General features: G+C 37.8%; 1 protein-coding gene and 1 long non-coding RNA gene across 2 annotated transcripts; both read right to left on the bottom strand.

The window, feature by feature from the left end:
- Positions 1-1,231: 1,231 nt before the first annotated feature.
- On the bottom strand, positions 1,232-2,719 carry LOC115975236. Its single transcript, XR_004088098.1, has 3 exons — positions 2,295-2,719; positions 2,150-2,175; positions 1,232-2,062 (listed from the first exon to the last, which is right to left on the bottom strand). It is a non-coding gene; the product is annotated as an uncharacterized LOC115975236 (long non-coding RNA).
- Positions 2,720-3,866: 1,147 nt separating this feature from the next.
- On the bottom strand, positions 3,867-9,463 carry LOC115975233 (importin subunit beta-1-like). Its single transcript, XM_031095937.1, has 3 exons — positions 9,311-9,463; positions 4,870-7,295; positions 3,867-4,765 (listed from the first exon to the last, which is right to left on the bottom strand). The coding sequence occupies exons 2-3, from the start codon at positions 7,287-7,289 to the stop codon at positions 4,567-4,569; spliced, it is 2,619 nt and encodes an 872-aa protein (XP_030951797.1). The 5' UTR covers positions 7,290-7,295; positions 9,311-9,463; the 3' UTR covers positions 3,867-4,566.
- Positions 9,464-12,307: the final 2,844 nt, after the last annotated feature.

Genomic DNA, 12,307 nt, shown 5'->3' with positions numbered 1-12,307 from the left:
TAAACTATAAGTATCTTCTTAATGGTTATTATAAGTATTTAGACGAAACTACACTCTTGGTTCTTGAAATTTGTCTTGTGTGCGCAATTAGTCCCTTAAGTTTGAAGCGAACATAATTGGTCTCTTAAATTATAAAACTGAGTTGTATTAATCATTTTACTAACTAGCATTAGTGGTGTTACTTACGTAACTAACGAAACAATGACTTAACTTTTTTTTTAATGATGTAGCATATTTTTAATTAAGAAATTAAAAATTTCAGTTTCCACGTTAGATGAAATTTAAATTATATTGACCCATTAAAAACAAATCTGATTTTTGTTTAACAAACACACGACGGCGCGAGAGAGAGAGAAGGGGAAGAGAGAGATTGACAACCACAAGAGAGAGAAGGGGAGGGAGTGAAGAAAAACCCAAGCCTAGCCACCGCCGATGGAGACCCAATCCTTAGCCGCCGCTGGCAATAGCCCAAGCCTTAGCTACCGCCGGCGATAGCCCTGCTTCTCTCGCACAACCACTGAACCATTGCCGCCTCCCTGCTTCTCTCAACAATTGGCTTATTTGCTTTATAGAATTGGCTTATTTGTAGGAAACCAAATAGAATGCACTAGTAGAGCAAATATATTAGACGGCTAGAAAGAATTGGCTTATTTGCTTTATTGAGGGCATTTAGGGTCTTGTTGTTGAACATTGTTGTCATTAATCATCTAGGAATAAGTAGCTCTTGATTTCCCGAAGTCCTGGGAGCTATGTGTTCAAACTCGTGCTTATTCATAAGCTGTTGACAAAATCAGATTATTATTTCTTTTTTGGGTTTAATATGATCACTTTGCGTAGTAGTTGATGGTGTCATGTTTAAAATTCGTAATTTTGTAATTAATCAGATGAGTTGGGATGTGGTGGATAGTGTGCATTACTTACATTCTTTAATTCTTATCCTCCTTTCTCTTCTTGCAGTAACTTGTATTTTGTTCTCCAGATTTCAAAACAACCCAGATTAATTAAGGGTGGGATTTTTTTATGGGGGTGCATAAGGGAGGGATTTAGGTGTGAAAGGAATTGATGTTGGTTTATAATTTCTCTTTCTCTATTCTGAAACAATTCAGTTTTGTGTTCTGGGATTCGAGCATAAATGGTAAGGGTATAAGGTTGTGTTGATGCCACTTGGGAAGTTGGAGAGAAACCGGGGGGGGGGTGGGGGGTGTGGTGGAGACTGGAGAGTCTATGAAAATGCTTTGTCGGTTCCATTAGGAATTAGTATATTACTCAAACTATTTAAGTTGTCTTGTTTTCTATGGCCCAATGAGCTCATTCATAGATAAATAAATGATTTTCTTCAATGTCCTCAGGATCTTTACCCCAATACTGACCCACATGTTTTACCATCTAGTATAGTTACACGGTATAATTCTAAGGATGATATGCTACATACCAATTTGTAAGTAATTGCACTACGGGTTGAAGATTGTATTCTACTTGTGTTTTGTCTGAGATCAGCTAAGCCAGGTGTAGTAAAATTCACTTTTATTCTTAAATGTAAGCATGAGTGCAACTTAATTATCATTCAATACAGCAAAAGTTGCTCTCATTTTGGTAATGGAGGCTTCACATTCGGGTTCAAGTTTTAACTATCTCCACCTCCACTAATTCTTGCAATCCCCTTGGGCACCAGATTTCTCCCTTTACTGCTGTCTCATCTATCGTAGCCTTTGCTATTGCTACCATCTTTCTGTACCTCCACAGCTACAACCAAGTCTGCAACTCATGATGGCTTGGTTATGGTCCACCTTGCATCAATCAAACTACACAGGACTCTCACACTCAACCTGCTTAATATCATCATCATAGTCACTGATATTGAAATCTATATTTATATCAGCTTCCACTCCTCAAAACTTGATCGCAGCCCAATCACCCGTGATCGAAAAAACCCGAATTGCCATAACATTCCCACAAGTTCATTTTATCCAAAATAGTAAAAACTACAACCATTGCAATCAGAATAATCAGAAACAGTTCATTTTTATATACCTATCAGCAGCATGAGCAGCGTCAAATCCTCCTACAAAAACCAAAAACACCCAAATTATCATATTCCAACTCTCAAATTAATCAAAAATCCAAAACAATAAAAATTAATAATCCTTACCCAAAAACACTTGCTTTCCTCAATCCCTAAAAAAAAATATCATTGCCTCAAAATTCAGACAGAGAAAAAAATAACCACCAAAACTGTAAAAATTTTGTAATGAAATTACTAATAATCAGAGTTTAAAAGTAACAAAATTACAAACCAAATATGCGATTCCCATCGACTAGTTCTTCGATAAAACATAACGCCTTGATACTGTGAGCTTCAAGACTTTTTCCACGTTGGCTCTTCTTGACCAGAGGTTTCTGTTGCTGCTAAGGCACGATCCTCTGCTCCGCGGCTTTGCCGAAAGTCGAAGTGAGATCCAACCACCCCGCCACGACAGAACCTCCTCCGTCTCCGGCCACCAAATACAACTGTATCGTCCAGTTGTTGCGAATACTGTAGTCGTCCTCATCTTCTTCTTCTTCTTCATCTTCATCATCTCCTCCATGATCGATATCGAGCTCTTTGTTTTTGCTTTGAAAGATAATGGCCGACTTGGAACTGTTCAATCTCTCTCTCGTGGGTTTGTGAATCAGATTGTAAATGAGTTTAATTGGGTACTGGGTTAGGATTAAGACTTGAATTAGAATTAGAATGGATCTTTCTTTTTTTTTAATGTGTAAATTATTTTTTTTAATTTTTTAATAAAAAGCATCATTAAAAAAATACCAAATCATTGTTTCGTTATCCACGTAAATAACACCATTAACTACAGTTAGTAAAAAGACCAGGACAATTCAGTTTTAAAACTTGAGAAACTAAAGGACCAATTGCGCACACAAAAGATAAACTTAAGGGACCAAGTGTAGTTTTACCTAGTATTTAGAAATTGTAATTAAAATTTTATTGGATGATATATTATTGATATATGAGAATTTGGGAAGGAAGCAATGTTGTTAGAGAATCTATCACACGTTCCATTGTTATACTTTCATTTGTTTAAAAATAGGCATAATCTATTTTAAAGTAGACTTTTAAAATTTCTCTCTCAAAAAAAAAAAGTAGACATTTAAAATGACATTTTAAATGATACACTTTTTGTACAAAAATTAGATCTCATCTCTACCATAAAGTATTGATCTTTTCTCAATCTCATAAACAAATAGCTAAGGATAATAGTCAAGGATATTATAGGGAGGAACCATACAAGCTAAAAACCTTTAAAATAGTTTATTATTATTATTATTATCATTATTTCTCTTTTTTTCCTCGAATAGTTTATTGATTAAAACGACAATTGAAGAAGCAAAACATAATGTGGGCATCGCAAATTAAAATCGTGCGACCAACAACGGGATTTCATTCTACGTGGGGTATACTTTACAAGGTTGAAAAGGAATTTTAGGCTAGGCCCAATCTACTAGTAGCATTACACAAAGTCATTGCGTTTGGGATGAGGCCAGTGTTCAAACTGACAGTCTGTTCAAACTACCTGAGAACCAGAAACTACACCACAAAGTCAACACCAGAAAAGGGAATGAAACAACAGTCTCAACCCCAAAACTATTCATCTGTCAGTCTCTCTTTCTTCTTTTCTTTTCTTTTGTTTTTTGTTTTTTGTTTTTTTTTTTTTGGGGGGGTGGGGAACAGATAAACACATACAACAGCAGTCAGATAATAAGATCCAAGGGGGAAGAGACATTACAGAATTAACGTTCAGCAATACACAAAAGAAACTTCAAAATTAGAAAACTGCAAAGCTATACAAGAAGAATACCACAATAAGGCATAAAAAGAGCATATAAAAAGCATGCTATTGATCATTGACTAAATAATAAAAAGGTACAGTAAATATAATGATGATAAAATATGACTAATGCATGATATGAATGTCCTAATATTATGTTGTTTGTCACCAATCCCACATAATGAGCAAGTATACATGAGTACAAAAGGCAAGAGACCGAACTCTATGAAAATTGACATGTAACAGTGCCATGCTTTCAGACACCAAATTTCGGTGTGGGGAAGAAAGGAAAAAGAAGGCCAAAAGATTAAAAAATGCAGGCTTTTACATTGCTGCTAAATTACCCCCAACCCAATGCTTCAGCACCATCGACTCCCAACAAATGGAACTGCTATCACTAGCACATTAGACGCATAAGGGAGCAATGGAGTCTCCTAGTTCTCATTCCTCCCATACCATTGACTTCCTTTTTAACTTAGTAATAGTTCAACTTTTTCTGCCAAGCTAGCAGAAATGTATGGGTCATCACCGACTTCTTCCATGGCAATGCAAAACTAAAATGAACAATTGAAAAAAAAAAAAAAAAAAACCGACTCCGAGCTGCTGAGGGAAACACTGACAGCCGACCGACCAAACATCTGCGCCCAAAAATGGTGACGACCTGACTCATTGTATGCAATCCCAGACCCCACTCAACACACCCAAATGCATGCAAAGAAGAAGAGTATATGAAGCAGTTGCCTCAAAAAGAAATGGCTCGACTGATGGCCAACTTGGCCCATTCGGCAGATTCCCTTATCAAATGGTCATCTGATGATAAACATTCACTTAGAAAGTCTTTGCTTGACACAGATTGCTGAATCAAGGGACCTGCATTACTACCCAGGGTATCAGCTAGATCTCCAAGGACCCCAATTGCCGTTTTAGACACCGCATCATCCCTAAAAGAAAACAAATAAGGAGGTAAGAAACTAATAATTGAAATTAAAAAAATAAAGAAGAAAAAATTAATAAACAAGTCAGTAAAGATTCCATCATAACTTACATGTCCTTCTCCATATACAAACTATCCAAGAACTGAAGAACATGAGGTGCAAAAGGCATCAATAGCTGGGTCTTCGAAGAACCCTTAAATCCCTGAAAGATCCCTGAGTATGCCTCTAGAATTCCATTTCTCAGAGAATTGGTGTACTCCAACATGTCGTCATCAGCACCGGAAATATGGGCAGATAGTTCTGCTGCACTTTGAAGCATGGGCATAGCATATATTAAGTACTTCTCAAAGTTTTCTCCAATTGCCAAAGCAATGTCACCAAAGCATGAAAATATTGGGGGCTTTACAGATCGGTGCAACTGGTTGCTTGACAAATCCTTGAGAAGCTGGGTCATTATTCCATCACAGTAAGGCAATATCTTATCCTCCAGCGCTCTGCATATATCCCCAACTACACCAACTGTTATGGCACAAACCTGGTAGTCCTCGAAATTTTGAAGACCCATTTCCAAATACCTATAAAATTCTGGCATGTATTTTACAAAATCGGCACTTGTTGCATAGGCAAGAGCTCCAATGGCAAGCATAGCCTCCTCATGAGCTGTGGCACTTCGAGAAGCAAATACTCTTAAGAAAAGGGCCATCATCTGGTCAGCATACTGCATGAAGACATATTTCGATTGCTCGGATGACCCCAGTTTCTGTATGATGACCTGCAAGCAACCACAGAGCAAACCTTGTAATTCATTCTGCTTCTCTCTCTCATCAGACGAAAGCTTCTGTGCCTCAAGAGTTTGGTGGAGCTCCATCATAATGACAGGAATTAGTTGCAGCACCATTGAAGCTGTCTCATCAGTAGAACACCTCACAACTTCGTTTAAAGTCTCATAGGCTGCAGTGCGGAGGCGTGACTCTCCAGCATCTTCTCGGTGAGTCACAGTGAGAAGAGCTTGAACAATTTCCTGGAAGAATGGAGTTAGTGGAGAAGATGAAGATCCCGCATCCTCATAACCCTGGGCCAAGAAATAGAGAGCACCACAGGCTTTCTCCGCAACATTTGGTACATCTTTCATGCTCTGAAGCAGAACATTAATAATCTGTTGAATATTTGCCTGGGTAATTATGGGGGTCTCCAAAGCTGACCCATGCAGAAATTCAAACATTCTTCCAAGAGTCCAAGCAGTAGTGTCCTTCACATGGTTATTTGGATCATTCATAAGCGCAGTGAGCATGAAGTTCAAGGCAATGTTAACAAGTGGTATGAGCTTGTCTGGGGATGGACCTTCCAGAATGGAACCAAAAGCATAAGTAGCAGCCTCCCTTTGCCTCCAATCTGGTTTTGTTATATTCTCTTCAATAAATGGCATTACAAGTGGGACAACATCATCTCCAACCGTTCGTGCAACCAAACCCAGGCATGTGCCTCCAGCCATTGCAATGTTCCAAGCCCCTTCATCTTGATCTTGATCCTCATCCTGCTTAAGTAGCGTCTCTAATAACATGGGGACAAGAACAGGGAGCGCCTGCTTAACAAAGTAAAAGCAGGGAACATCAGAATCCCCAGTAAAGTCACCTCCATATTCTTCTAAAATATCTATCTCCTCGTCACATATTGAACTCCAGAACTCAATGGCTTGAAGAGCGACTGGCTCCTCATCTTCCTTAACAGCCTTTGCAGTGATGTTAAAGATATCTTGTATGTAAGGAGCCAACTTCTCATAGTAGGTTGAAGATATGGCAACCAAACACTCAAAAGCAGCTTGTCGAATCCTCAACTCTGGAGAAAGGGTAGCTTCACAAACAACTCTCATTATGTAATCACGTTCCATATCATTGGAAAAGTTTGCCTGAGCAAAACCTAAAGCATTGTACAAAGCTCGAGTAGCGGCAAGCCTAACATCATTGTTACTCTCGGAAGAGTTCATACCCTGAACTACAGCAGTAAGAATCTTGTTTACGTGATCCTGTTCTACCGCATCTGGGGAGACTTCTTCACAAATGTACCCAAGAGTTTCCAGTGTTGCCTGCCTGGTATTAGCCGGAAGCTGGTGAATATTAGACAAGAGCAACCCTATCAGTTCAGGCCACTGTTTATGTGGTAACTCAATACCTGCAACCTTTGCAACGACTTGCGATGCAGTTGATCGAGCATCCAGAGCAGGAGAAGAGAGGGTCTTTAACAAGCATGCCTTGATCTGAGTCTTCACAGAGGGGTCCAATGACAACCATCTTTGCACAAGCTCAAGTTTCCTATGTTGTTCTTTGGCATCCAAGGCATTCTTCAGAATCAAGCCTGCTAATTTACGACTCTCAACGGGCTTATCATCATTTGACAATTCCCCAGCAAGAGAAAACAAGAAACTTGGAAGATTTTGCTCTTGAAATTGTTTGAGATTTTCTTCTGCCTGCTTGCGCACAGTGCCATCTACTGCTTGTGCATTTAAAAGAACTTGAGTCACCTCCATTGCCATTTGAATCTGGGATCAACAAATTAAACCCACTAATTAGACAAGATAATTTATATGTTAATGTATCCAACAACACCCTTAGACATACAATCAAAAAAACAAAAAAAACCCACATTTGATGTAACTCACCAAGTTGCTTTAAATCATAAGAGTAACAATGTGTTTGGAAGTTTGGCAGGAGAGGAAATCAAAGGATAAGGTAGGAGAGGGGAGAGGAGGAGAATGATTACCCCTTCCCCAGTTCCCCTTGTTTGAATATTTTAAAAATTAAATTGGGGAAGGAGAATAGATATCAATCCCCTTAGTTTGGATGTTTTAAAAATTAAGTATGGGGAGGAAAGGAAAGGGGAATGGTCATATACGTTGACTATTGTAACTATATTTTGCTAATTTTAAAGAGATTGATATAAATTGAAATCATAAGGGAAAAAACTGACAGTTTAAATTTTTTTTGATATAAATGGAACCCCATCCCTCTCCTCCCCTTCCAAATTGTCCCAATTTGGGGGAATTAAAAATGAGGGTTTGGAGGGTTAAGATACTCCTCCCCTTGTTTGAGTATTTTAAAAATTAAATCGGGGAAGGGGAATAGATACCACTCCCCATAGTTTGGATGTTTTAAAAATTAAGTATGATGAGGAAAGAAAAGGGGAATGGTCATATAGGTTGACTATTGCAACTATATTTTTCTAATTTTAAAGAGATTGATATAAATTGAAATCATAAGGGAAAATTGACAGTTTAAATTTTTTTAAATATAAATGGAACCCCTTCCCTCTCCTCCCCCTCCAAATTGTCCCAATTTGGGGGAATTAAAAATGAGAATTTGGAGGGTTAAGATACCCCTTCAAATCCTCTCAAAACCTTCCCCTTCTCGATTTAAAAAACAACCAAACAAGGTTCATTAAACCCTCCCCAATCACTTTCCTCTACTCCCCTCTCCTCCCCCTCCATTCAAAGTGTAAATCTACTTAATATATAATATGAAAGTCCACAAATTATCATTATGAAGAAATAAAAAGACAAAATATTGAGACACTTAAAGATCATTCAAGTAAAAAAAAAAAGTGCTCTTTGGTTTCAATCCTCACAAAAATTTACTCAACAGACCAATGAGAAGAAAATTAATGCAAAAATAACAGCACACCAATCAGCTGTCATTACAAGCCCTAAGTTACTATCAACTGCTCATCACAATCAGAAAGAAAGCTAACCCATCCAGCAAATCATCATCATGATCCATATTACTAAACCCTAAATCCACTATTCTGATTGTTTACTACAAAAACAACAATATCCAAGCATTAGTACCAAAATTTTGGGGTCAGCTATGGATCCTCAACAGACTCGTTAGGTTGGCCACATGAATTCTTTTCTATCATTCTATTATATCCAAATCCATACTCTCTCTTTGTTTACTAGGAAAATTAATAAGATACAAAAGGAAAAATAACATCTTCTATGTCATTCTCAGTATTTCCAAAAGTAAAAGATATGGATCCTCAACAGGCTAATCAAGTCGGCCCCATATATTCATTTCGGTCATTCTATTATATCCGAACTCATACTCTCTGTTTGTTTACTAAGAAAAATTAATAAGATTCTAAGGAAAAATATCATCTTTTGACATTCGCAATATTTCCAAAAGTTAAAGCACTCTGCTAAGTAAGCAAGCACTAATTTTCTCAACTCCACGAATCCAAACATATCTGATAAACACTTACAGAATCGATTACATTCGATATTAAGCTCCGAGGCCCCAAACCGAAAAATCGGATATCTAAACGTTTATCAAATCGGGAATTACCCGTGTTTTCTCGGCAACCAAACAAGAGTAAAACGAAATTCGAGAAATCTAAATTCGAAGTGAGTACTAAAACACTGACTAAGTTGTTCTGATCACCAAAAAAAAGGAACTCAATGCAAAACCCTAGAGATAAATCCTAGATCAGATCAGGGATTTGAAAGTGAAAAATCGGTGCTCAGACACAGTGAGATATATAGGATTGAAGAAAAGTGCTTACCGAGTTGGCGAGTTGACTCGGAGACTGAGCGAGCGAGCGAGTGATCAAAAATCCGATTATCGAAACGAAGAAGACTAAGAAGAAAGAAGAAAGAAAGAAGCGGCGAGTCTGAAACCCTAGCAGAGAGTATGGGCAAAAGGCAGAGACGCCAATGTAAAGCTGGGATTTACAAAAATAAACTATATCTCTCTGATTTTCTAATTGGTCCTCAGGTGAGTCCACGCTATTTTTTCAGCGCGTGGGAGCGTGGTGTCAATTGGGTGTTGTGATTGGTTCTTGTTGCGGGTCCAGAAGTGGCTTTTCGGGGGGTTTGATTTGAAGATAGAGCGTGTGATTGGTTGGAGATTTCACTCGCTGTGTGTGTGTGAGTGGCCGTAGTTCGTCCGAGTATTATTATCGCCGTTATCATTACAGTTGTTCATTTATTTTCTATGGGTTTGATATGCTGTAAGCCTATAATTACTGTTTTTTCCTTTTTCGCTGTGTTTTTCTATTTTTCTCACTGGTTTGTAGCCTCTTGAATGTTTTTTAAATTCAGTACCGTTAGTCAATCTATCATACACAAAAATAAATAAAATAAAAAATTCCCTTTCCTTGTTACCTCGTATCATGTATGATGTTGCAATTAGGGATGTAGACTAGGCAGTGCAACCTATGTAATTGGATTAGGATAGTAAATGAACCAAATTATTTATAAATAGTTTGAATTTGATTTAAGAAAAATCTTGTCTATGTTCGTTTTTTTATAAAACAAGCTAAGTTCAAGCCTAAAATTTAGGTTTGATTATTAAACGAGTCAAGCTCAACATAATAATGTGATTGTGCATTCTCAAAAAAAAACAATAATAATAATAAGAGGCAAATGCAAAACTCACCCTCTAAATTTCATCACTTTTCATTTCAGTCTTCTAAGTTTAAGTTTTGTCATTTCAATCCTTTAAGTTTCATTTATTCTCAATCAAGTTCTCTCTTAACAATCTGTTAAATATTGTCGTTATCTACATTAAAAACGCCATTTTGTCATTTTTAAAAAAATTTAATTTTAATTTATTATTTTAAGAAAATGTTAATTTCAACCAAAAAAAAAAACCCAAAAATTATACTAAGAAACGACGAACATCATTGAAGAACAAAATTGAATCCCTGCCCTATACCCCAGCCCAATACCGAGAGATTGAAAAGGAGAACGGGAGATACCACAAAATCTCACCGGAATTGAAAATCATGAAACCCATTTTGTTGCTTTCAAAGAGATGAACTTAACACCCAAAATTGAAAATCATGAAACCCATTTTCCAAAATGTAAATTAGTTGCTTTTAAAGAGCTGAACTAAACACCCAAAAATTGGGTTTTTAAAACAAAAGGCAAAGCAGTTCCAAATAACAAAGTGGGGAAAGAAAGAATAGTAAACCGTTACCGGATCTCTTGGTCCTTACGCTCCCACTCCTCGTTGCCAGCGCGTCGATTTCCAAGGCCCAGGCCGAAGTCATGGGCACAGAGCTGTGGTGCGTGGCGAAGAACAACGCAAAGGAGGCTGCGTTGCAGACGGCATTAGACTAGGCCTACGAGCCCTGCGCCGCCGACTACAACCCAATACAGCGAGGCAAGCCTTGCTACGACGCGAGCGCCATAGTGGTTACGGCATCGTATGCGTTCAACGACTATTCTTTAAACCCCAATCAGTCCCAAAAACTCTCCTTCTTTTTATTTTCTTTTCTTTTTTCTAATTGGGAATTTGAATGTTTGGAAGGTTATTATATCTAATTTTTGTAAAACCTTTGTCTTTTTTTCTTTTTCTTTGTCCCGTTAGCACCCAAAAATTCGGCAGCCGAGAACTCCGTCAATGAATTCCAAGGAATTGGTGACGATCTTCGAGAGTGGTTTTGCATTTCGAGTAGAGAACAATGTAATATCCCTGTTTTTTAAGGGAGGGAATTTATGATATCCGAAATTGAATTCCGGTGAGATTTTGTAGTATCTCCCATTCTCTTTCTCAATCTTTCGGTATTGGGCTGGGGTATGGGGGAGGGATTCAATTTTGTTCTTCAATGATGTTCGTCGTTTCTCAGTATAATTTCTAGGTTTTTTTTTTTAATTAACGTTTTCTTAAAATAATAAATTAAAATTAAAATTTTTAAAAATGACAAAACGGGCGTTTTTAATGTAGATAACGGCAACATTTAACAGATTGTTAAGGGAGGACTTGGTTGAGAATAAATGAAACTTAGAGGACTGAAATGAAAAATGATGAAACTTAGAGGGTGAGTTTTGTATTTTTGCCTAATAATAATAATAATGTTATTGTGATCACAAAGGCTTGATTTAACTATATATAATATTATATTTTTATATGTGTGAGGACACATTAACTGGCTTTGTCCGCTTTGGGGAGCAAGTCCCTCACGATTTTGTCCTCGTCCCCGAGTGTGGTTGGGGGATTTTTGCCCTTGAGGTGATTGACACCTAGGCTCACCTTTGTCCCACATCGGTTAGAGAACCTTCCCACTCAAGGCTTATAAGCTTCTGGAGCAACCAAGAGTGTACCACTACTATGTGTAGTAGTGGTACACTCTTGGTTGCTCCAGAAGCTTATAAGCCTTGAGTGGGAGGGTTCTCTAACCGATGTGGGACAAAGGTGAGCCTAGGTGTCAATCACCTCAAGGGCAAAAATCCCCCAACCACACTCGGGGACGAGGACAAAACAGTAGTGGTACACTCTTGGTTGCTTCAGAAGCTTATAAGTCTTGAGTGGGAGGGTTCTCTAACCGATGTGGGACAAAGGTGAGCCTAGGTGTCAATCACCTCAAGGGCAAAAATCCCCCAACCACACTCGGGGACGAGGACAAAACCGTGAGGGACTGGCTCCCCAAAGCGGACAAAGCCAGTTAATGTGTCCTCACAATATGTATATTTGTTTAAGTATATATTTATATCCTACTAAAAAAAAAAGTATATATTTATATAAACTTGAAATTGGATTGTATAAGTTTTTCAAT

This window comes from Quercus lobata, chromosome 2, assembly GCF_001633185.2.
Source record: "Quercus lobata isolate SW786 chromosome 2, ValleyOak3.0 Primary Assembly, whole genome shotgun sequence".
In the NCBI taxonomy this organism is placed as follows: Eukaryota; Viridiplantae; Streptophyta; class Magnoliopsida; order Fagales; family Fagaceae; genus Quercus; species Quercus lobata.
The sequence above is the reverse complement of the archived record's forward strand: the minus strand, read 5'-3'. Positions and strand labels throughout refer to the sequence as shown.

What these genes read in the sequence shown, in the direction of transcription:
- LOC115975233 (XM_031095937.1), bottom strand. Translation starts at nt 7,289, where the DNA reads ATGGCAATGGAGGTGACTCAAGTTCTTTTAAATGCACAAGCAGTAGAT. An exon ending in TTGTATATGGAGAAGGACAT is followed by an intron (nt 4,766 to 4,869) that starts GTAAGTTATGAT and finishes GTTTTCTTTTAG; the next exon opens with GGATGATGCGGTGTCTAAAA.